This window comes from Chenopodium album, chromosome 3 (genome assembly GCF_948465745.1).
Source record: "Chenopodium album chromosome 3, dcCheAlbu1.1, whole genome shotgun sequence".
NCBI classification, from domain to species: Eukaryota; Viridiplantae; Streptophyta; class Magnoliopsida; order Caryophyllales; family Amaranthaceae; genus Chenopodium; species Chenopodium album.
In genome coordinates, this window is record NC_137836.1 from 80662663 (window position 1) to 80689537 (window position 26875).

General features: G+C 38.3%; 1 protein-coding gene and 1 non-coding gene across 2 annotated transcripts; both read right to left on the reverse strand.

Annotated features, from left to right (window-relative positions):
- Nucleotides 1-4228: 4228 nt before the first annotated feature.
- LOC145624436 (uncharacterized) lies at nt 4229-26681 on the reverse strand. Its single transcript, XM_081677467.1, has 7 exons — nt 26431-26681; nt 25465-25589; nt 12095-12184; nt 11511-11563; nt 5786-5888; nt 4946-5051; nt 4229-4530 (listed from the first exon to the last, which is right to left on the reverse strand). The coding sequence occupies exons 1-7, from the start codon at nt 26612-26614 to the stop codon at nt 4364-4366; spliced, it is 828 nt and encodes a 275-aa protein (XP_081533593.1). The 5' UTR covers nt 26615-26681; the 3' UTR covers nt 4229-4363.
- On the reverse strand, nt 14873-14979 carry LOC145625926 (small nucleolar RNA R71). The gene has a single exon (XR_014110818.1). It is a non-coding gene; the product is annotated as a small nucleolar RNA R71 (small nucleolar RNA).
- Nucleotides 26682-26875: the final 194 nt, after the last annotated feature.

Genomic DNA, 26875 nt, shown 5'->3' on the forward strand with positions numbered 1-26875 from the left:
AATAAATAATAATAATAATAATAATAATAATAACAATAATAATAATAATACTAATAATAATAATCAATAAATAATAATAATAATAATAATAATCATCAATAATTAATAATAATAATAATAATAATATTATTATTATTAATAATAATAATAATAATAATAATAATAATAATAATAATAATAATAATAATAATAATAATATGTACATTTGTATATACACATATGTATAGTAATAAATAATCAATAAATAATCAAAGATCACTAATCTGTAGTTAAAAATCACTAATTAATAAGTTCAGTTCAGTTCAGTTCAGCTGAGTTCAGCCAATCGAAAAAGGCCCTTACTGTATAAATGCAACTTCTATGTAATGACACAGGATATAATTCGACCCAAGTACTATTTATGAAGGATATATCTTATGACAACAAATATAACACACCACGACACCACGTACATGATGATGACTCTAAAACATTATCATAAATGTAAAAGATGTATTATTCCTACTGTACTAATTTCAATGTTTACATAATTTGCAAGTATCAATATCATCTCCAGTTGTCATGCAATTGACCCTCACATAAAGTTATAAGCAAGACTCACGAGCTAATCAAATCAAAGCCTTTTCAATTAATGTATAAATTAATTAAACTTATTGATTATGATCTTATCTACTTGTATATACATAGTTGCATACAGTATCTATGTTTGATTAACTATAGCTATCATGCATGTACCTTGGCTAGTAGTTGGCTACCGGATACTATTAATTAGCAGCTACCACTCTGTGACTTATGGTTATCGGTATCAATCAGTATACAATATATTACGACGGAGTACTCATTCGACCTACTTCATGGATTGTTCTTTTTTAGTTAACTTTTGATACTATTAATATACACAATTTTTAAGAACGGATGATGAAGTACTGGATCTATAAGTTAGCATTCATCAAAAGGCTAAGGATTTCAATTCCAAATCTAGTTATGGATTGGAGGGATATATATAACAATTAAAGTGTAATACAAATAATTCCTATAAAAAGAGTTAATAGACCTTTAATTCTTTAAGTTGATATGAAAATTCAACATTTGCCGACACTTAAAAAATATCAATATAATCTTGTTTTTATCCAAATGAGGCTCATGAATTGGTAGCACATATGGACCAGTACGTATATGTATTTGGAAATATAATTAAACATGATTAAACTAATCATATTTATATTCCTTAATCTTCTTCATAAGACTGATCTAAATTAGGTTGGAACTTGGAAATATTGGTGTGTTATTACTCAATTAGGCAGTCCTCAAATAATTTTAATAATGAAATACAGTAATAAATAATTATGGTAAAAAGAACATGGTAGTGCAGCCATATGTGATAATGTGTATATCCAGAATTGTTGGCTAAGGTGATTCCACATTATCCAAGTTTTAGTCACAAAATTTTGTTTCACTTTATTCTTGACCTCAATCATAGCATCAATATTCAATATTGTTGGGAATTTTGGGATGGTAAAGAGCCGGAGTAAAAAATAAAAGCAAAAAAAATAAATACTAGTAAATAAATTCTTACAAAATTACTTATCCACTAATCTATTATCTCACTAGTCCATAAGGACCATAACCATTATTCTATACATTACTTACTTTTTTGTGGATAAAAAATTGTTTGATTTATTTTAAATAAACCTACTGTAATACATGATACTTATATATTTTAAATCAAAGAAAGTGCATAATAATTTATTTATTTATTGAATAGTAAGTAAGTATATATATTACATTATCATACTAAATAGAAAGTTCTATCAATTGAAAATGCTCAAAATCACAATGTTGATAAAGTTGTAGATAAGTGATAAGTCCAAAATATATTGTAATGTACCTGTTCAAAAAAATTGTAATTAACTACCCCCTTAAAATGCAAAAGGTTAGATTGATTGAATGATTAAAATATAAATAAAGTGTTGATAAATTTTATGTAAAGTGACCTACTTCTACATCCAGTACATTTGCAGATTTTATTTATGAATGGAAGCATTGCATTAAGGTCCCCATATTTAGGGTCTGTTCTGATACGATTATTTTCAGTTCAATTCAGTTCAGTTCAGCTTAGCTCTAATAAGTTCAGTTAGTTCAGTCAATCATCAGAACATGCCAATTAATGGTAATTACATCTTATAAATTTGATATATTTATAAATGAACTCTATAGTCTATCCAAAGAAAAAGAAAGCAACATGGAACTTCATTTAGGTGGGGAAATAATTGTAAAAAATAAATATCAAAGATTGAGGGCAACAATTCTCCTACATTATTGGACAGAGAATATTGTCCCACATCTTCAAGGGTAGTCTTAGGTTGCATGCCTATCCAAAATTCCTTAGTTGGATCCACAGATTCATATGCAAAGGATTGTGCTAGGCTTCTCAATTCAAATGATGATAATTTGCCTTATCCCAACACAAATTATTGTATGCCTCATATTTTTAATGTTAAGGCTCGGATGCTTTTTCTATTGAATGTTTGCATGACCGGTATCACAACTATGTTCATCTAAAAACCGATTGATTATGAATATGAATATATATACGAGTTTCGATTTCAAATCATATGGAGTATCAAAATTCTCTAATGTATTGTTTAATTGTTGACATGGCAGTAAAATTGCTAATAGTCGTGAAATTTAGCAGGTGAGTTGCCAATAAATTATGACTGTGATGACGCCAAGCAAAATCAAATCCATTTTCAAATAATAAATAAAAATAATACAAATTACTCCATATTAAGGATCTGTTTTCTTCAGCTTAATTTCAGTTCAGTTCAGCTCCAATCAGTTCAGTTCAGTTCAATCAGTTCCTAATTTCGTCTCTCATAAAATATTCAGTTCAGTTCAGTTCAACTCCAATCAGTTCAGTTCAATTCAGCTTAATTCAGTAAATCAGAACAGACCTTAAATTATTAAGGATAATCTTGTTTCCAATCTTAAACAATTAGGACAATGGGCCCAAAAGTAGAAAGAATCATAAAAATTGCCCCAATAGCACCTTCTAAGTCCTATGTTCCTATCCATTAAAAGGGCCCAATTCATTTCAGAATATTATCTAAATTATTGATTGGAAATATAAATATTGAAATATCTCCAACCCCTTTATATAATCAGGGTGGACCTATTAGGATAAGAAGCATAATGTCATTTCGAATATTCCACTTAATTACATTGTTTTTGACAAAAAATTGCAAAATATGTTGTTATGGCTTGTTTACATTTACTGAAGTGAAATGAATATTTTATGAGAGAAGGAAATTAGAAGCTGAATTAAACTGAACTGGTTGGAGCTAAACTGAAATTAAGCTGAAGTGAACAAACACTTAGTATCAACATAATTTTATGGAGGTATAAGATGGTATTATGGAAATACTAAGGAGAATTATTAGAATCCTCTAAGACTGGAGTCCAAGAAATTCTGGTAGAGATGTAGTCCATGTATATAGAACCAATCTATTTCATACTTTCGATTGATAGAGAAGAACAAATCATTACACGAGCAATCATATATGATTAAATTTAGGCTTTTGGGCTTTGGCTACAGTTTTCAATCATTGTATATTTTAACCCGTTCAATGCACGGGTTATAATATACGTTATTTTTATATAAATGTATGCTTTTCAATAGTTGAAACTACGAAGTTATTGTTACATGACTTTTGCGGTAAATGATGTGAATTTTTTATTTTTTTTTTATTTTTTATTATTTATTTTTTTTTTAAAAAAAAAAAGAAAAGTGAGAGTGGAATTGTGAAAGAATAATTAATTTAGTTAAGTATATATATACATGAATATTGTAGAATATGAAATGACATATTAGTTTAAGCTATATTTTAAGTTTAAGAGATAAAAAGACTATTTTTATTATACTTCATATGTTTATGTAATAGTTAATTCAACTTTATTCTATCATGGTAGAAATTAAACACTTCATTTTCTTACTTAAATGTGCAAGTTACGGAATGCACAAAGACTTTAGCATTATGTAATAATTTTAATTTAATTTATTTTTTAATATTGAAAAGGTAAGAGAAGTAACATTTGCAAATGAGTGAGTTGTGAAGACATGTGGCATACGAATAAGTTGTGAGGACATGTGGCATATGAATGATTGTGGTTTGAATTTTTAAATACTAAGTATAGATATAGATTCTACAGTTTTCTGTTATTATATCAGTAGATCATGAAATTATCATTGTTTGATATAACTCAAGAATGAATACATATACTACTTCCAGTAAACCATACACCTATACACTTCGAACAATTGTAATTTGTTTACATTAAGATCGTGTATTAAACCAGTCATAATCTAACTGAATACTGTTGATGTCTCCACACCATCAAGACCATTTTCTATTAACACTACCAACGCTTCCTTTGTATCAACACTGCTCGGCACTGTTTTAGATCGGCTTAGTAGAGGCTTCTGCTCTCTTGGTCTCTTTTCAGTCTTTTGCTTCAAGCTTGACAACTCCGCTGTCACAAGTGTTGAGCCAGTAATTAGACAGATAGAGCATCAGGCTAAATGACTATCACCTTAGCTTCCTAATACTTATTTTTTTTTGTTTTTTTCAGGAATCCTAATACTCAATAAGATATAAACATAAAAAGGTTTTTCTTCCCCTTCCTTTGAATCCCCCACCTCCAGTTTAGTTCTACTTTCAGCCGGTATTTAGACAGAAAAATCAAGCATTTTAGTGTAGTTAAGTATTACAGCTTAACATGTTAGGCAGAGTTTTTAGAAGTGATGTGTGATGAAATGCTACTACTTAAGTGATGGTAAAAGCTCAGTAACATTTGTCAAAGCATGATGTTACAGCAATGGATGTTCTTGAAGAGACAAGTCAATCAAAATGCAATTATACTGAGAGCTTTCAACCTTTTAACTTACCAGTTACACTCTCGAGAATTGATTGGTTGGAAAAACCGACTGAGAATCCCAGCCATGACATCATATCCTCCAAGCGTAATGGATTGGTAAGGTAAAGGTAACCGATCTACAAGAGAACAACCAACTGGTTAGGTGACCAGAACTAGTAATGTAACCATGTCAAGCAATGCCCTCAACATTTGGGTATGGACACTTGACGCATCATTTTGTATCAAGAACATGGATTTTACTTATTACTTAGCCGAGTCTAATACTCACACATACCTCCTAGCAAAACAGGTGGCATGGAATATAACAGTAGATTATCTACATTAAATGTCCATTTTTAAATTCACAATACCAAACAGTCAAACACAACTACTACCAGGTATCAATCCTACTTAGTGCAACCAGAAGAGTCTGTCAAACCAAATGTAAACAAAGTCATCATTAACTAGTCAAGACAAATTTATTCTAAGAAATTCCTTATGAACCCCAAATTCATTCTAAGAAAATCATCATTAACTACCGGGCTCCTGACAGTGACTTGACACCTCAACGAATCAATCTATCTGCTGACTAGAGCATGCATAACTCATGCGCAGGTCTACTTCATCTTAGAACATATACAAATATTTCCACCCCTTGACCCTTCTATGAATTCTTGGTTTTGCTCCATGTGATATGGCAAGAAGTAACAAAGCTTAAATCCACATGTGAAAAGACAACTTTTTCATACACTGATATATAAACAGAACTGAGAGCAGGGATATGACGCGAAGCAAAAAAGTTAAAATACTCATGAGGAGAATATTTATTCCGTGCTGTGATATCTGAACAATAAAATGTGCAGTAACTGACCAGTGTTTCCAAAGATGAAGCTCTGCTATAAACTGCTACACCAGCACGTTTTGTAGAACGGTTTTTAGATGAAGGAGTGTTCCTTCCCCACCGTAGAACATCCCTATCAATTCCAAAGAGTCAAATGCAATATTAGAATATGAAGGAACTGAAGATCAAAGTAATACTTAATGCTGCTTCAAGAATCAAGACACAAGCAGTATATTCATCTGTGAGTACAGTGACAGTTATATCAAGCAATTAAAAAATACATAATGTGCTACAGATGTAAGATCGGGCATTATGTGGACCAGGGGCTCTGCCTTTCTAATAGAAGTTCTAAGGTCCCATGACTCTTGTAATAAGATGTTAAGATCAATGTGAAAATCAAATAATCTATGGAGGAGTTGGTCACATAACAGATCCAGACAGCATGGAAAGAGAGAGTTTGACTCCACATAAGACTCTTGGTCTGTAACAGACTGCCTCACTGATTTTGTAATAGAACAGAACTTCATAATAAAGATGCAATTTTTATGAGGGAAGAAAGCTGTTGATTGATTGATTAAGGGCAAAATAAAGATGAAAGCTTGAACATATGGTGGCTTCAGGCCACTACTCTCTAGGGATTACCTCGAGGGTACAACTCCCCTTAACCTAGAATTTACCAATTGACTGCCTAAGACAACACACTTCCCCTTCCCCTTTCTTATATTTACAAGACCAGCCAAAAAAACAGAAGAAACAAAATGGTATATTGCAGCTGTCACATCCTCAGAGGGTGATGCTACACTGCTCACTGATTGGTAGGTTGATTTGGTGGCTTTCCCTGCTGTGCTTGTGGCTGCTGCATTTGTTGTATTTGTTGTGCTTGTGTCAGCCCTCGTTTCCCCCTACGTTGGTATGTAATCCAGCCCTTCTGCTTGGTCTTCCCAGCATTCGTTACATCTCCCCAGGCACCTTGTCCTCAAGGTGAAAGGAGGGAAATCTCTCTTGAATGGCTGCTGCCTCTTCCCAAGTTGCCTCAATTAAAGGCATCCCTTGCCATTTTATCAACACCTCCAAAATGTCAGGGTTACTCTTGGCAGTCCTGAAGTCCAGCACACTCTCAGGTTCAGCTCTGAGTTCCAGTTCTTCTGTCAGTTGCATAGCTATAGTAGGACTTGCCATCTGCTCTCCTAAGGCACGCTTAAGCTGAGAAATGTGAAACACGGGGTGGACTCTACAAGTGGCTGGCAGCTCCAACTTATAGGCCACTTGTCCAATGCGTTGAGCCACCTTGAAAGGCCCATAATAACGGGGGGCTAACTTCTCATTTGGACGCCTTGCAAGGGATTTTTGCCGGTAAGGCTGTAACTTCAAATAAACTAAGTCTCCAACCTGGAATTCTTCCTCTCTCCTTCTCATATCCGCGTTGTTTTTCATCCTTTGTTGAGCCCGGATCAAATTCATGTGTAAATCATCCAATACCCAATCCCTTTCTTGCAGCCATTCCTCCAACTTGTCCACTGGCGTTTGCCCTCGGTCCACCTTAATCAACTTGGGTGGGTCCTTCCCATACACTACTCGAAAGGGTGTAAACCCAGTGGAGGCATGGTAGGAGGTGTTGTAGGCATATTCTGCCCAATGCAACCATTTGCCCCATGATTTGGGCTTCCCATTAACAAAGCAGCGCAAGTATGTTTCCAAAGTTTTGTTGACAATCTCACTTTGGCCGTCGGTTTGGGGATGATATGCGGTGCTCCTTTTTAGGTCCGTCCCTTGCAATCGAAACAATTCTTTCCAAAATATACTCATGAAAATACGGTCCCTGTCCGACACAATTGATGTGGGCATCCCATGTAACCTCACGATCTCCTTAGTGAACACTTCCGCAATTGTCAAGGCACTAAATGGATGCTTCACCCCAATGAAGTGCGCATACTTAGATAGCCGATCAACTACAACCAACACCGAGTCTATTCCTCTTGAATTCGGGAGTCCTTCCACAAAATCCATGGTTATGTCTTCCCAAATGCTCTTGGGAATGGGTAAAGGTTGCAATAATCCCGCCGGTTGTAACTGTGAGTGCTTAGCTTGCTGGCACGTCGCACATTGCCTCACATGTTTCCCCACATCCTTTCTCATCCCCTCCCAATACCATTCGGCAGCCAACCTAAGGTAAGTCTTTGTTTCCCCTTAATGTCCTCCCATTGAGCTGTCAGGATACTCCTTCAACAATGTGGAGATGAGGGGTGATTTTTTTGGGATCACCATCCTTCCTTTAAAGAGCAGCCTACCCCCTTCAAGTGAAAATCCCACATGAGTGTCCCTCCCTGCCTCCAACTCTGCTAACACCTTGCCAAGGGCCTCATCGGCCTTCACCTCTCCTTCCAACTCCCCCCAATTAATATCAGAGATTGAAACCAGGGCTGCCAATTCTCCAGTTCTCTCCCCTCGACGGGATAAAGCGTCTGCCACCCTATTGCTTGCACCCGGTTTGAATTGGATCTCGAAATCGAAGCCCAATAATTTTCGAACCCATTTTTGATACTCACCACTCACTTCTCTTTGTTCCATTATGTATTTTAAGCTCTGTTGATCGGTCCTCACCACAAAGTGACGCCCAAGCAAGTAGTGTCGCCACTTAACCACTGCTAAACAAATGGCCATTAGTTCTTTCTCGTATATGGCCTTTGCTTGTGATCTTGGGCCTAGTAACTTGCTGTAAAAAGATATGGGCCGCGATTCTTGCATTAACACAGCCCCCAACCCAAAGCCCGAAGCATCGGCTTCGATTGTGAATTTTTTGTTGAAGTCTGGCATTGCCAGAATAGGGGCCGTAGTCATGGCACCCTTCAGCAGCTCAAAGGCTTTTGTGGCCTCCGGTGTCCACCCAAAATTGTCCTTCCGTAGTTGATCGGTTAGAGGTCTTGCAATTTGCGCGTACCCCTTGATAAATTTCCGGTAATAACCGGTCAATCCGAGGAAGCCACGCAACTCTTTCAAGCTTTGGGGTTTCGGCCATTCCACCATGGCTCTTACCTTCTCCAAATCTACTGCCACTCCTTCTTGTGACACCACACGACCCAAATATGCAACACTTGCTTGGCCAAATTCGCATTTTTTGAAGTTAGCCACCAAGTCATGCTCTTGTAACTTGGACAATACTACTTTCAAGTGCTCCAAGTAGCTCACCTTATTGGGGCTATAGATGAGTATATCATCGAAGAACACAAGTACAAACTTCCTCAAAAACGGCCGAAACACCTCATTCATAAGGGCTTGGAAGGTGGCTGGCGCGTTGGTAAGCCCAAACGGCATTACCAAGAACTCATAGTGCCCTTCGTGGGTACGGAAGGCTGTTTTATGCGTGTCCTCTTCCCTCACCAATATTTGGTGATACCCCGCTTTGAGGTCGAGCTTAGAAAACACGGCTGCCCCATGGAGTTCATCGAGTAATTCATCTATGATGGGGATGGGATATTTATCGGGAATTGTTTCCCGATTCAATGCGCGGTAATCCACGCAGAATCTCCAGGAGCCGTCTCTCTTTTTTACCAATAGAACCGGGCTGGAAAATGGGTTGACCGATGGTCTAATTATCCCAGCCTCAAGCATTTCCTTAATCAATCTCTCTATTTCGTCCTTCTGATATCGGTATGGCCTTATGCTCACGGGGTTGCTCCCTTCCTTTAGCACAATTGCATGCTCGTGCCCCCTCTTAGGAGAAAGCCCCTTTGGGGTTGAGAAGACTCCTTTAAATTGCTCAAGAGTCCCAGCTAACCACTCCGGCACAGCGGCTCCCATGTCTGCCCCTTTTTCCACCGCCTCCACGCGGTTGATTTCGAGCCATAAACCTCCACCTTCATGGCGCAAGGTACAGAGCATGGCCTTGAGCGTAATTTGAGTTCGCTCCAAGGCTGGGTTACCCTTCAAAACGACCTTCTCAGCACCCACCATAAAGCTCATGAGATGAGTCTTCCAGTTATAAACCACCGGTCCCAGCTTCTCGAGCCACTTAATTCCTAGAATTAAGTCGGCGTTGCCCAATCGGAGCGGTAGAAAATTATCCACCACTACGAACCCGTCCTTTAGCACGACCCTCATGCCATTGCACCGACCTCTACCCCAAATTATATCGCCATTCCCCAATGATACTCCAAATTCCCGAGTACCTTCCACCGTCAGTCCTACCTCTGCCACCAGTCCAACGGAGACGAAGTTGTGGGTAGCCCCCGGATCTACCAAAACTACCACCGGTTTAGGCCTCACTCTTCCTTCGAGCTTCATCGTTCGTGGGTTAGAAAGACCCACTACGGAACCTCCTCCTCACTAGAGTCGATCTCCGGCGTGTTCGTAGTTTCAGCGCCATGGTCTTCAACCCCACCTAAAATCAACACACTCATTTCCCGATTTTTACATCGGTGGCCCATGCTCCAACGCTCATCGCAACGGAAGCAGAGGTCTTTCGCCTTTCTCTCTTGGTGTTCAGCATCTGTTAGCCGTCGTGGTTCGCCGGATTTCGAGGAAGAGAAGCTGTTGTTTTTTGGATGGTTTACTGAGGCTTGAGACTCGGTTGGAGCCTTAGGCCAACTTTTGGTGGGCGGCACGTGTTGGGCTGGAGTCCCATAGGTGTTAATTAAGCCTGGCCCAATAGAGGCCTTAGACCCGCTGCTGGGTATGCTCCTACCCGACCCGACATATCCGAATCCCCTCTTAAATCCTCCAACTCGATTTCGTTCCTCCACCCGACCCGCGATTTCCATGGCTTGCTCTAAGTTAAACAGACTCATCAACCTCACGTCGGCCTTGATTTCATCCTTTAGTCCATTAATGAAATGCCCCATCATTATTGTCTCTGGTATATCCTCCAATGGTGCCAACACCTCGATGAATCTCTTCCTATACTCCTCCACAGTGGTCTCCTGGGTGGTGGCTAGCCATTGCTCGTGGAGACTGCCCCGGCGTGGGTTGGCCTAAACTGGCGTAAGACTCGACTTTTTAGGCTCTCCCAAGTAGGAATAGGGCGCCGCCTGTTCTCCCATTGGAACCACCTGAGAGCGTCACCCTCCAAGGCGGAGACGACGACCTGCAACTTTTGATCTTCGGTGAGTTGATAGTGTTGGAAGTATTTTTCCCCCTTGAGTATCCACCCATCAGGATCCGGACCCTCAAAGAGTGGCATATCGAGTTTCCTCGGTTTCCAACGGTGATCTCCGCCGCCCCCAGCGTCATCGAAATAACGCCGGTTGTAGTTGTTTCCTTGCCCTTGCTCTTGGTTCCTCACATTCACCAAATTTCTTAATTCCTCAAAGAACTGGGTTTGGGTGGTGGTGTTTACCGTCATTTGTGCCAGGAACAACTCGAATCGATGGTCGAGTTGCTGAACGGCCTCCTCCATCGATTTCTTTAATGACTCCTCTAGCGTCTTCAACGCTGTCTCCAAGGCTCCCTGTTGGCCTTGGACTCCGGCCATTTGCTCCTCCACCACCATTTGTTGGCCTGTTGGCTGCTGCATTTGTTGTATTTGTTGTGCTTGTGTCAGCCCTCTTTTCCCCCTACATTGGTATGTAATCCAGCCCTTGTGCTTGGTCTTCCCAGCATTCGTTACATGGTCCTCATCACCTCTTTGGCTTACAAGGATTTTTATACTCAAGGAGTGAAGCCAACTCGAGTCATGGCATTTCAGTGAACCAGCATGCAATGCAAGTTGCCATTCCTATTACATCTAGTACGGATGGAAAGTCAATGAATAAGAAGATACCTTTCTTCTTCTGACAAAAAATCTGCATTACTAAGTTTCTGAAGAAGGGCATCCTGAAAAGTTGCAAACAATCATACCAAACATTAGATCTAGACAAAAAGAGCTACAATATATTTTACATCTAAAATATAAGTCCAAATTACAACAAAGTTAGGATGGTAAGCTCAATTCCATAATAGCCAGTCACATTAGAAATATAATCACACTGATCTAATACATACTTAGTCCTAGGCTCAAAGGTGTCCAAGTAGAATTAAACACCCCTGTCCTCGTTACTATGCTTATCAAAGGGACAACTTAAGAAAATGGAAGAAGTTCTAATGGCATTTCGCAGATGACTTAAATAGAAAGAAAATGCTGCAGAGGTAAACGTTAAATTATATGACACACCACTATCATGATCTAGATTTTTTTGAGAGACAATTGAAAATAAGAACTCGAACAAGTTCGTAAAGGATAAGATAATTCACTTTTACTACTTAGAAGAGACTCAGAGAAACTGATAGAAGCAGCGTTTTTATTATCTAGATGAGCCAAACACCCACAAATTTAAGATTTTGTTTCAAAATGCAACAATGACAGACCTGTGCCTCACAGCGTACTACTTCCATCACACTATCATTGTAGTCCTCAATATTCAGTGCAGGTGTTAAGAAATGCCTCCGCGCATACAACTGCATATCTCAAATAAATAAATAGTGAGCAAAGAAGTTAATGTTAATTTGACAGAAGTTAAAAAAACTTTAACTTCATACCCTAGCAATGGAAGAATAATAAGACCAAGCAATTTGAAGCTAATGCAAACAGTTTAAAAGCCAATAATCCTCATATGGGATAGGCAATGTTGTTTGTGTGCATTATACAATCAAAAAGAATTGTAGGAGTGAAGCCCGAAGAAGTAAGGACTAACTTAAATTCACAGAATTCTCCAAAGTCTGACCTAACAGACCCAAGCATTCACCAAATTATTACCCCCCCCCCCACCCACACACATCTCCATAAAACAGAACCTCCACCTATTTATGAGGAACACCACGATTGCAGCATAGCCATTACCTCCAGACCAGATCACCAGAAGGATTAATGATACTTCCCTTCGTCTCATTTCCCTTGCCAAATGACATATAAAGTGACTTAAGGGATTAATAAAAAGCTAATGCATGGCAGGTAAATTGGTAAGAACTTCCTGCCATACTTACCCCACAACATTGTTCACCTAAAAGAAGCCCGTAATGTTTCAAGCAATCATAGCATAGCACACTGAGCATTACATTTTAATAATATCAGCTACACACACTGATGTGTCTATTTTATATAGTATTTTACCCCCGTCCCTTGGTCATAATTAGTAGTGTTTTTGGCTCTTTAGAGCCACTTTTATTACTAATTGGTGTTTTCTAGTGTTTTCGTAGATTTGGTTGACTTTTGCAGGGATTTATGCTTTTGGAGTATTTTCCCGAGATATTTTGGAGCAATCACGAACATTGGAGAAGCACGACCAGATTTTACAGCCCAGGGCCGGTTAGAGCCATCGAACCGGTGATTAAGGGCTCGGTATAGGTGATATCGGGGCATTTGGACCGAGTATTCAAGACCGGAAGAGGAAACCCAGATTGGCCCGAATAATTGGAGCCCAATCGTAGTCCAAATAGTGGCCCAAATGAGCCGCCCGGCCAAAGAGGCTGGCGCCCGGAGGCGCGCCTGGCCGGGCGGGAGAAGCTAAGCTGGCGCCCGGCCGACGCGAGATTAGTACTAGAGAGGAAAAAGACGCGCCCGATCGGGCGCGTGTATTTATTAGGAGACGATTAGCGTCGTTTTAATTTGTTTTAATTTAGGATTTGTACGGAGTATAAATACTCCTCCGTAATACGATTTTACTCTCTTCTTCTTCTCTCTCTTTTTCCTTTCTTTACTCTCTTAGATTTTCTTTCTCTAAAAACCTTTGTTCTTAATCTACTCTTAATTCCAGATTTATTTTGGTAACAATTTCTCTTCTCTTAATCTTAGTTGTTTATTTTATTCCTTTAATCATGCCTTGCTTTATTGCTTTGATTTGGTTAGTTCCTATTATGTGTGAGTAGTTTTATTTCTAGGGTTTATGGGGATCCATAAATAATATGAAGGGGTAATTTATTGTCGTTAATTATCAATGTTAGATTAATTTCCTATTGATTGATTTAATGCTCTGTGACTAGATTTGCGCAGATCTTTTATGCATGAGTTTGACAATATTGATTCGAGATTCGACAGATGAGAATTAATGTTTAGGTCTAGTTTCAATAGACAGGTTAATTTATAAATGGTTAGGTCGAGATTCGAAAGATGAGATTTAATACCGGTAAATTAATTGTGTGATTATAATACATAGCGAAAGCCCTTTATAATCTGATTAATTATGCATTGATGAATGATTATTATATTCAACTCTGGAATATTATTTATTGGTGAACCTATGCCCTAGATCCTTTTATATATTGTTTTCTCCCTATTCTCAATCTCCGTAGTTTAGTTTTATATCCAAATTTACATATTAGTTACTTTATAATTTAGATTACTTTAATTAATTAGAAATAGAAAGACTCGTTTCTCCGTGGATTCAACCCTACTTCCCTATTTACATTAGTTAGAGGATTTAGGTATTTACTTTTGAATAGGGGATACGACTCTACCCTGTCAAAATTTGGCGTCGTTGCCGGGGAGACGGTTTTATTTTTATTTCTGATTATTTTTTGTAGTCTAGGTTATTTCTTTTTGTCTCAAACGTTCTCTGAGGCAAATCTCATATTTGCTTCTAGTTTTTGTTTATGCCCAGGTGTTCCAGATCAGGGTACATCCCATTCGATCCTGAGATCGAACGTTCCTTCCATGGACAGAAAAATCTATACAAGCAAATCCTGGCGGATTCTGGTGATAATAATAATCACCGCGATCCTCCAACTGGTTCTAGCGATTCAGAGGTATCATCAGATCCAGAATCAGAGATGACGGCTCCAAAGAAGCTTAGTGATTACTCACAACCCAAGCTTACAGATTTTCCACATCTCACCCCCACTCCGGCTCTTGATGGGGTTCAATTTGAAATTAAGCCTCAATTTATAACGATGATAGAGAGGAAGCAATTTAGTGGAGCCAAGGGTGAAGACCCAAATCTTCACATTGCCGACTATTGTCAATATTGTAACACCATCAGGCAAGCCGGGGTCACTCAAGACCAAATCAGGGAGATTCTCTTTCCCTTCTCTTTAACTGGAAAAGCTAAATTGTGGTTTAATGGCTTAAATAGAACTGCACTCGGTATAACTGACTGGGAAACTCTTGTTTTGAATTTCTATAACAAGTATTATCCTGGAGAGAGAACAGCCGTACTACGGAGTGCGATTCAGAACTTTGCCCAAGAAGCCGATGAATCTTTATATGAGGCTTGGGAGAGGTTCAAGGATCTACAAAGAGACTGTCCCCACCATAATTTAGCACAGTGGCAGTTAATCCAAGCCTTTTATAATGGCCTTGGAAATTCTTCTCGAATAATTTTAGATTCTGCAGTTAGTGGGAGATTTATGAATCTTGATGTTGAAGATGCAGGTCAGGTTATTGAAGACATGGCGATACACAATTCCCAATATGGGAATCCTAGAGGATTTGCTAACAAGGGGAAACATAGTGTTGACTCTGTATCATTTTTGCAAGCTCAACTGACCTCTATATGCCAAAAATTAGATAATCTGAGCACTGCTAATGTAGCTAATGTTTCTGCGATTAATAATAATTCTAATGAGGCTTTCTGTGAAAATTGTGGTATTATAGGTCATTGGGAGCAAGATTGCAGGGGTTCCGTGGAGCAAGTTAATGCCTTTCAAGCTAATAGGCAGAATAACCCATACTCCAACACCTACAATCATGGGTATCGGAATCATCCATACCTTTCCTACCGGAGTACTAATGTTCAAAATCCACCACCACAAGAACCACAGGCGCCACAGCAACAGAAATATTATCATCCCAATGCTGGCGCCAGAAGAACCAACCACAACAAACCTCCTCATCTTCTGACCCTTCTCTGGTGGAAATTAGATCAATGTTGGTTAATATGCAAAAGCACATGGAGAGTAGAGATGCGACAATGTAGTTGATAGCCCTGCAGGGCTAAAGGATAATACTAACATATCTAATTCTACATTGCAGGGTACGACTCCAGAGAAGGTGGCCACTCCAGTTAAGGGCGGTAATGCCCCAAAGCCAATTATCAAACTTCCATTCCCCAATCGTCAATTGAAAACAAATTTGGATAAGCAGTTTGGTAAGTTCCTGAGGTGGTAAAAGATTTGAAGGTAACAGTTCCCTTCACTGAATTAATCACACAAATTCCTTCGTATGCAAAATTTATAAAAGAAATATTGACGAGGAAAAGGTCTATTAGTGAGGTAGAGACAGTAGCTTTCATTGCAGAGTGTAGTGCCGTACTTCAAAATAAGTCTCCACCTAAATTAAAAGATCCGGGTAGTTTTTCTATCCCTTGTCATATAGGCAATCTGATTTTGACAAGGTAAAGTCGTATCCCCAAATCAAAAGTAATACCTACATCCTCTAACTAATGCAGATAGGGAAGTAGGGTCGAATCCACAAAGAAACGGATCTTTCTATTCCTAATTAACTAATATGATCTAGATTATTAGGTAACCAATATGTGAATATGAATAACAAACTAAGCTATGGAGATCAAGAATAGGGAGAAAATAATATATAAAAGGATCTAGGCTACAGGTGCACCAATAAATAATATTCCAGGGTAAAATATAATAATCATTCATCAATGCATATATTAATCAGATTATAAAGGGCTTTCGCTACATATTATAATCACAAAATTAATTTACCGGTATTAAATCTCATCTCTCGACATAACCATTTATCAATTAACCTGCCTATTGAAACTAGACCTAAACATCAATTCTCATCTGTCGAATCAATATTGTTAAACTCATGCATAAAAGATCTGCGCAAATCTAGTCACAGATCATTAAACCAATCAATAGGAAATTAGTCTAGCATTGAAAATCAACAACAATAAATTACCCCTTCCTATTATTTATGGATCCCCATAAACCCTAGCAAGAAAACTACTCACACATAATAGAAACTAAACTAATCAAAACAATAAAGCAAGGCATGATTAAAGGAATAAAATAAACAACTAAGATTAAGAGAAGAGAAATCGTTACCAAAGTAAATCTGGAATTAAGAGTAGATTAAGAACAAAGGTTTAAGAGAAAGAAATCTAAGAGAACAATTAAGAGAGTAAAGAAAGGAAAAGGAGAGAGAAGAAGAAGAGAGTAAAATCGTATTACGGAGGAGTATTTATACTCCGTACAATTCCTAAACTAAAACAAACTAAAACGACGCTAATCGTCTTCTAATAAATACACGAGCCCGATCGGGCGCGCCTTTTTCCTTTCTAGTACTAATCTCGCGCCCGGCCGGGCGCGTCACCGGGCGCCAACCTTAGCTTCTCGCGCCCGGCCGGGCGCAAGCCTCTTTGGCCGGGCGGCTCACTTGGGCCACTATTTGGACTACGATTGGGCCCCAATTCTTCGAGCCAATCTGGGTTTCCTCTTCCGGTCTTGAATACTCGGTCCAAATGCCCCGGTATCACCTATACCGAGCCCTTAATCACCGGTTCGATGGCTCTAACCGGCCCTGAGCTATAGAATCTGGTCGTGCTTCTCCGATGTTCGCGATTGCTCCAAAATATCTCGGGAAAATACTCCAAAAGCATAAATCCCTGCAAAAGTCAACCAAATCTACGAAAACACTAGAAAACACCAATTGGTAATAAAAGTGGCTCTTTAGAGCCAAAAACACTACTAATTATGACCAAGGGACGGGGGTAAAATACTATATAAAATAGACACATCAAACTCCCCCAAGCCAAACCTTTGCTTGTCCCTAAGCAAAGATCTCATCAATGAACCAATAAATATGCTTCACCCCAAAAGTAAAAATCAAGCACAAACGATCCAGGGTAAATCAAATAAACATGCTTCAAAATCAACCAATCAAATCCATCTAATTACCAATCTTCCCTAACAATTGTCAAACAGAGCAAACCACAAGAGCATATAGAATTCAAGACTAGTGCTCATACACTCAACTCTCATTTTTGTGGCGGGTAAAAGATGTACTCGATCGCTCTCCATCCAACCCCTTTATGTGAACAATGCCCCCCCAACTCACACTCTCGTGTGTATAAAACAATGAACGCTCAATCCTACTAGTCGACTTGAAATATGCCAAATCATAACTTGCATTGATAAACAACACTTTCACATTCATACAATTCTATGCACAAAGGTCGAAAGGTCTTTAAAGCTTGTAATGTAAGGCTAGGGTAGGATAAATTTGGGTATAAGTGAGAGAAAAGCTATGCTTAAGGGAGCAAATCCTATTAAACCCATGATCACAATAAATGATGATCATACATCTCCAGGAACATAACTAACTCCAACAAAAACAAAATATACTCCAATCATAATAAACAATCCCAACTCTTACATATCACTCATAAAATATAATAATGAAGAAGTAGAGTGAATAAACAAACTTTATTTCCAAACTTGAATTTTTCATTGAAGCTTTATTATTTTTTTTTTCTTTTGATCAACTTCCAACTAGAACATTTGAACACTTTTCTTTCCTTTTGAAGTTCACTTATTTTTTTTCTTTTTCTTGAACCTCTTAGTTTTTCATAACATCATGCTTCATTTTTTTTCAAGAAAATATAACTCTCAAACTCATCAAAAATAAACATGATCAACAACTTCTCAAAAGTCCACCCAAGCTGTGCAAATAATAAGCACACTACAAACTCCCTCACCTCACTCACTAATAGCTCCCCCAAGCCAAACTTGGGACTAGTAACCAATGGGGCAAAATAGGCTTGTAATATGGCTAATAAACAACAAAAAGTCAAGGCAACAACATGGGTAGCAAAAAGGGAACAAATGTATCTACAATCATCTGGAGGCTACCTAAAAGAACAAATGCCTTCGTCCTCCACAATGTGCATAATAATGAATCATATAAATATTACTTATAGTTGCAAATCAATACTCAAATTCATTGACATACCAGGAACTAACACACATTCCTAACCAAATCAACTAGTCAAGCACTATATTCACAAGTAGTTGAACAAAATTGACGCATGTTAAGGTTTCAAGGCAATCAAACTTCAAATCATGATTAACTAATCCACGATGCTTATCATCAAATACCAAGAATCAAAACAATTTTCTCAAGTAAGGAGCACAGGAAAGCATAATTTACAATTCATTGGAACGTATTTTTTATTTTTCAATTTTTTTTATTTTTTCATATATAAGAAAGCAATAAAACTAACCTAGAAAGCAAGAAATCTAACCTAAGAAAACACACCAAAAATAAAAGAAAAGAGGAAAAAGAAAGATACCAAACCAATATCTCCCCCAAGCCAGAATCAGACGATGTCCTCATTGGCTCGAGAACTAGCCCCTGATCATCCTCATCCATCGAGCCGAAACCCGCACCTCCACTGCCACCTGCACCAGAAGAGCTACCACCAAAATAATCAGCATGAAAACTCCCCCCCGGTCCCCCGAAAGGAATGTCCTGGCCGTACCCGTAGAAGAAAGAATAGTCCGTGTAAATACCACGGGCAGTGGGATCCCTATCGTATCCCTGGGGTGGAGGGTGAAACCAGTCAGGGTGAATAGCGTCGTCGGGAATGTTGCCCCGACGAGCATAATCATCGTACATAGGGTAGAGAGCTCTACCCTGGTTCCTCTCTAGGTACCCTAACCTCTGGTTTGTGGAGCCTACCATCCTCCTAAGGTCACTATGGGAATGCTCTATACGTCCAAAGGCCTAACCTATACTCTGAAGGTCCCAAACTGGGTCAGAGTCAACATGAGGGATGGAGTGAGACATGCGAGGTGGAGAAAATGCCACCTCGGGCTGAGGCTGGGGTGGTGGAACTGGTGGTGGTGCCTGCCCCTTAGCGTTGGCAACTAAAACATCATATGTGTAAGAAGGTTGCCCTGGGGGAAAGGCGGTCAAGTTAGGACTGGGTAGGGGAAAGATGGGCAAAGGTTGCTCGCTCCCAGTCCTAATACACCAAAAGGGTGTCTGCTCGCTATCCGGTCGAACCCACCCTAACTCCTCAAAATACCTAGCAGCCATATAGGTATCTGGTCCAGCTGGTGGGGTCCATCCACTACAAAACCGGCCTTTTTCACTGCAATCCGAGTGATAAGGCCTCCTAAACGGATGGGGTTTTTGATGTGGTGCTAGCCATAGCATGCCTACTCAAATGGTGAACAATGAACCTACCTATGTTCAATTTCCCGAACCCATACACATAGTGTCCTATGACAGCTAGTTCGTTAGATTGGGCATTATGGGGCTCGATCCTACCTAAAAAACACAAACCCGCAAATCTTTGCCAGATTTTTGGGACAGGGTGGTGAATAGGTTTGGTACTAGCATGTTGGGGGTCGGGAGTAGGCAAACCAGTCAAAGCATTATATATGTCACCCATTTTATAGTCTGCATGCCATTGGTGAGGTAACTCAGAATTTAATTCAAATAATTTACAAAAGTTAAACTAATATTTCTATTGTTTAACCTAAAAAATAAGTTTGGCCCATTTCTACTACTAACAACATGTAAAGAAGACAAGAATTCACAAGCAAGTTCTCGGAATGTAGGATAGTGCATATCAACAAATTTTCTCATGCCAATGTCATTTAAAAATCGTTTTACAAAATCAAACAAACCAAATAATTCCAAGGTAGGGCGGTGTAACCACCGAGAAAGAATTACCTCACGACCGATTAAGTGTTCTAGCCGCTCCTTTTGCTCTCGGCTAGCAATACGGATCGTCGGCCAGTACGGAAGTTGCAAATCCGGGTCGTATTCCTCCCTCGAAATGGAGCTCCTACCGAAAATGGACCTAGCCCTCTTTGAAGCCATGGTAGAAAATGGGTTTGAAAATTTATATGAATAAAATCTGAAAATTTTTATATGGAAATGTAGAGGATGAAGAGAGGATTACAAATATGGACCGGGAGCGAGTGGCGTCCGCGTTTTTTTTTTCTCTTTATTTTCTTCTTTCTTCCTTCATTTCTTCTTTCCTCCATTACTCTATCTCTCTAAAACTCAAATTCTCTCTACCTTCTTTCTAAGATTTCTCCTTCATTCCTCAAACCAAATTCAAAACTTTTTACATATTTGTAATCCTCTCTTCATCCTCTACATTTCCATATAAAAATTTTCAGATTTTATTCATATAAATTTTCAAACCCATTTTCTACCATGGCTTCAAAGAGGGCAAGGTCCATTTTCGGTAGGAGCTCCAATTCGAGGAAGGAATACGACCCGGATTTGCAACTTCCGTACTGGCCGACGATCCGTATTGCTAGCCGAGAGCAAAAGGAGCGGTTAGAACACTTAATCGATCGTGAGGTAATTCCTTCTCGGTGATTACACCGCCCTGCCTTGGAATCATTTGGTTTGTTTGATTTTGTAAAACGATTTTTAAATGACATTAGCATGAGAAAATTTGTTGATATGCACTATCCTACATTCCGAGAACTTGCTTGTGAATTCTTGTCTTCTTTACATGTTGTTAGTAGTAGAAATGGGCCAAACTTATTTTTTAGGTTGAACAATAGAAATATTAGTTTAACTTTTGTAGAATTTTGTAAATTACTTGAATTAAATTCTGAGTTACCTCACCAATAGCATGCAGACTATAAAATGGGTGACATATATCAAGCTTTGATTGATTTGCCTACTCCCGACCCCCAACATGCTAGTACCAAACCTATTCACCACCCAGTCCCAAAAATCTGGCAAAGATTTGCGGGTTTGTGTTTTTTAGGTAGGGCCGAGCCCCATAATGCCCAAACTAACGAACTAGCTGTCATAGGACACTATGTGTATGGGTACGGGAAATTGAACATAGGTAGGTTTATTGTTCACCATTTGAGTAGGCATGCTACGGCTAGCACCACATCAAAAACCACCATCCGTTTAGGAGGCCTTATCACTCGGATAGCAGTGAAAAAGGCCGGTTTTGTAGTGGATGGACCCCACCAGCTGACCAACTGTGGACCATATGACTGCTAGGTATTTTGAGGAGTTGGGGTGGGTTCGACCGGATAGCGAGCAGACACCCTTTTGGTGTATTAGGACTGGGAGCGAGCAACCTTTGCCCATCTTTCCCCTACTCAGTGCTGACTTGACCGCCTTTCCCCAGGGCAACCATCTTACACTTATGATGCTTTAGTTGCCAACGCTAGGGGGGAGGCACCACCACCAGTTCCACCACCCCAGCCTCAGCCCGAGGTGGCATTTTCTCCACCTCGCATGTCTCACTCCATCCCTCATGTTGACTCTGACCCAGTTTGGGACCTTCAGAGTATAGGTTAGGCCTTTGGACGTATAGAGCATTCCCATAGTGACCTTAGGAGGATGGTAGGCTCCATAAACCAGAGGTTAGGGTACCTAGAGAGGAACCAGGGTAGAGCTCTCTACCCTATGTACGATGATTATGCTCGTCGGGGCAACATTCCCGACGACGCTATTCACCCTGACTGGTTTCACCCTCCACCCCAGGGATACGATAGGGATCCCACTGCCCGTGGTATTTACACTGACTATTCTTTCTTCTACGGGTACGGCCAGGACATTCCTTTCGGGGGACCGGGGGGGAGTTTTCATGCTGATTATTTTGGTGGTAGCTCTTCTGGTGCAGGTGGCAGTGGAGGTGCGGGTTTCGGCTCGATGGATGAGGATGATCAGGGGCTAGTTCTCGAGCCAATGAGGACATCGTCTGATTCTGGCTTGGGGGAGATATTGGTTTGGTATCTTTCTTTTTCCTCTTTTCTTTTATTTTTGGTGTGTTTTTTTAGGTTAGATTTCTTGCTTTCTAGGTTAGTTTTATTGCTTTCTTATATATGAAAAAATAAAAAAAATTGAAAAATAAAAAATACGTTCCAATGAATTGTAAATTATGCTTTCCTGTGCTCCTTAATTGAGAAAATTGTTTTGATTCTTGGTATTTGATGATAAGCATCGTGGATTAGTTAATCATGATTTGAAGTTTGATTGCCTTGAAACCTTAACATGCGTCAATTTTGTTCAACTACTTGTGAATATAGTGCTTGACTAGTTGATTTGGTTAGGAATGTGTGTTAGTTCCTGGTATGTCAATGAATTTGAGTATTGATTTGCAACTATAAGTAATATTTATATGATTCATTATTATGCACATTGTGGAGGACGAAGGCATTTGTTCTTTTAGGTAGCCTCCAGATGATTGTAGATACATTTGTTCCCTTTTTGCTACCCATGTTGTTGCCTTGACTTTTTGTTGTTTATTAGCCATATTACAAGCCTATTTTGCCCCATTGGTTACTAGTCCCAAGCTTGGCTTGGGGAAGCTATTTTTGAGAAGTTGTTTTGTTGTTGTTCATGTTTATTTTTATGAGTTTGAGAGTTATATTTTCTTGAAAAAAAATAAAGCATGATGTTATGTAGAGAAAAAAAAAAGTGAACTTCAATATGAAAAGCAAAAAGAAAAAAAAAGTGTTCAATGTTCAAATGTTCGAGTTGGAGGTTGATCGAAAGGAAAAATAATTTTGAGCTTCAATGAAAAAATTCAAGTTTGGAAATAAAGTTTGTTTATTCACTCTACTTCTTCATTATTATATTTTTATGAGTGAAATTGCAAGAGTTGGGATTGTTTATTATGATTGGAGTATATTTGGTTTTTGTTGGAGTTAGTTATGTTGTTGGAGATGTATGATCATCATTTATTGTGATCATGGGTTTAATAGGATTTGCTCCCTTAAGCATAGCTTTTCTCTCACTTATTCCCAAATTTATCCTACCCTTTAACCCTAGCCTTACATTACAAGCTTTAAAGACCTTCCGACCTTTGTGCATAGAATTGTATGAATGTGAAAGTGTTGTTTATCAATGCAAGTTATGATTTGGCATATTTCGAGTCGACTAGTAGGATTGAGCGTTCATTGTTTTATACACACGAGAGTGTGAGTTGGGAGGGCATTATTCACATAAAGGGGTTGGATGGAGAGCGATCGAGTACATCTTTTACTCGCCACAAAAATGAAAGTTGAGTGCGTGAGCACTGGTCTTGAATTCTATATGCTCTTGTGGTTTGCTCTGTTTGACAATTGTTAGGGAAGATTGGAGATTAGATGGATTTGATTGGTTGATTTTGAAACATGTCTATTTGATTTTCACTGGATCGTTTGTGCTTGATTTTTACTTTTTGGGGTGAAGCATATTTATTGGTTCATTGATGAGATCTTTGCTTAGGGACAAGCAAAGGTTTGGCTTGGGGGAGTTTGATGTGTCTATTTTATATAGTATTTTACCCCCGTCCCTTGGTCATAATTAGTAGTGTTTTTGGCTCTTTAGAGCCACTTTTATTACTAATTGGTGTTTTCTAGTGTTTTCGTAGATTTGGTTGACTTTTGCAGGGATTTATGCTTTTGGAGTATTTTCCCGAGATATTTTGGAGCAATCACGAACATTGGAGAAGCACGACCAGATTTTACAGCCCAGGGCCGGTTAGAGCCATCGAACCGGTGATTAAGGGCTCGGTATAGGTGATATCGGGGCATTTGGACCGAGTATTCAAGACCGGAAGAGGAAACCCAGATTGGCCCGAATAATTGGAGCCCAATCGTAGTCCAAATAGTGGCCCAAATGAGCCGCCCGGCCAAAGAGGCTGGCCCGGAGGCGCGCCTGGCCGGGCGGGAGAAGCTAAGCTGGCGCCCGGCCGGCGCGAGATTAGTACTAGAGAGGAAAAAGACGCGCCCGATCGGGCGCGTGTATTTATTAGGAGACGATTAGCGTCGTTTTAATTTGTTTTAATTTAGGATTTGTACGGAGTATAAATACTCCTCCGTAATACGATTTTACTCTCTTCTTCTTCTCTCTCTTTTTCCTTTCTTTACTCTCTTAGATTTTCTTTCTCTAAAAAACTTTGTTCTTAATCTACTCTTAATTCCAGATTTATTTTGGTAACGATTTCTCTTCTCTTAATCTTAGTTGTTTATTTTATTCCTTTAATCATGCCTTGCTTTATTGCTTTGATTTGGTTAGTTCCTATTATGCGTGAGTAGTTTTATTTCTAGGGTTTATGGGGATCCATAAATAATATGAAGGGGTAATTTATTGTCGTTAATTATCAATGTTAGATTAATTTCCTATTGATTGATTTAATGCTCTGTAACTAGATTTGCGCAGATCTTTTATGCATGAGTTTGACAATATTGATTCGAGATTCGACAGAAGAGAATTAATGTTTAGGTCTAGTTTCAATAGGCAGGTTAATTTATAAATGGTTAGGTCGAGATTCGAAAGATGAGATTTAATACCGGTAAATTAATTGTGTGATTATAATACATAGCGAAAGCCCTTTATAATCTGATTAATTATGCATTGATGAATGATTATTATATTCAACCCTGGAATATTATTTATTGGTGAACCTATGCCCTAGATCCTTTTATATATTGTTTTCTCCCTATTCTCAATCTCCGTAGTTTAGTTTTATATCCAAATTTACATATTGATTACTTTATAATTTAGATTACTTTAATTAATTAGGAATAGAAAGACTCGTTTCTCTGGGATTCGACCCTACTTCTCTATCTACATTAGTTAGAGGATTTAGGTATTTACTTTTGATTAGGGGATACGATTCTACTCTTTCACACACCCTCTATCATCTGTATGCTATGCACCCTTATATATCAACAATTAAAAACATTAATATTTATGGAATGCAATGTGTTCACATGGATTATTAACATACACAAAATAGGTAAATCTTAATTATACTCAACTTCATTCATACAATTTTATAAAGTAAAAGGCATACCTCATATATACAGTCTCCAATAAATGCCAAGGAAGCCGCATTGTGTGAAGACCGAGGTTTCTCCACCTTTGGCGGGCTTGGCAACCATCTCTCATAACCCAAGTATGCCTGCTCCTCCAAGTTAACTGTTTATAAGACAGTCGTAAACCATAAAATTCAATATAAGGGATGACATTTATCAAACACTACCTCCCCACAAAACTCACCATCCATTTGAAGAGCAGCATACTCTCTCATCATCAAAATCTTCAAATATCTTAGAACATTCACCAAAATAACTAAAGAAATGACATAAAAAATCCTTATGTGTACTTCATTGTATGAGCAAAGTATGAAATCCATACTATGTATGTGAATTTTTTCATAACCATCTAAAGGCATAGCCGAGAATATAACTAGTTTTCACTTGTTTAATTGATAAATGTAGTGAACTAGTGAATAGTAAGTCCTTAAGTCCTTTACACAATTCTCCATCATTTAGATTGTAACATAGGAAATTAGAGTAAATATTAAGTGTCACACAATTCCTTGCCTTAGTTGTTTTTTTTTCATCATTTTCAACCCTAAACTAAAATTATACTTAAACATTCATAAGAAATTTCCAAAACAAGATGAAAAGTTTCTTCCTGGCCAATCAAAAGGAAATAATATACTAGCATGTTTAGCAACAAATTTAACCCAGAAACTCACAAAAACAACATACCATTATAATCACCATCACTGTTATATCTTGAACATACACCAAAATTATCCACACCCAGATGAAAATCACACTCGAATATCATATAAAACCAATCATTATCAAATTAAGCAACAGATTAACTCAACAATTCAAACTTCCATTAACATTAAAATTCTTAATTTATACATCAAATTTACCATGACCCAGATGAAATTTACACGTTTTTAACTAAAAATTAAATCAATAAGAAGATAAAAGTGCAAAAAAAAAACAGTCTTTAATACCATTTTGAGGGGTTTTAGGGTCGAGCTTAAGAAGATTATCAACATCAATCTTTAAACGGGAACTCTGCTTGTTTCGGGATTTCTTGAGTTTGCGAGAAGAAATAAAATTGGGATTGTAAGGCAGTCTTTCTTGAGTATCCCATGATGCTCGCACCAGGAGCACTCTTGAGCTTGCTAACGCCATTTTTGTTAGAATTTTCAAGCTTTTTTTTTTTTTTTTATCATCAACGAAATTAAGCTTTACATTTTATTTTTTTTTTTGAACGCAAATAAAATTAAGCTTTACACTTATTGGAACTTTTTGGGCTTCCTTTAAAAAAAAAAAAAAAATAATTGGGCTTTTGTGTTTTTTTATGTGTTGGTCCGATAATTTTTAGAACCTTTTGCCTCCTTGCCCTTGGTAATTATCGGGCCAATCAACTATTTTCTTCGTTCTTATTCCTTC

Excerpts from the sequence above, each read along its gene's own strand:
- LOC145624436 (XM_081677467.1), bottom strand. The coding sequence starts at position 26,614 with ATGGCGTTAGCAAGCTCAAGAGTGCTCCTGGTGCGAGCATCATGGGAT. Across the intron at positions 5,889-11,510 it reads TTTTTGTCAGAAGAAGAAAG|GGATGTTCTACGGTGGGGAA; the intron begins GTATCTTCTTAT and ends TGGAATTGATAG. Across the intron at positions 4,531-4,945 it reads AATTCTCGAGAGTGTAACTG|CGGAGTTGTCAAGCTTGAAG; the intron begins GTAAGTTAAAAG and ends CACTTGTGACAG.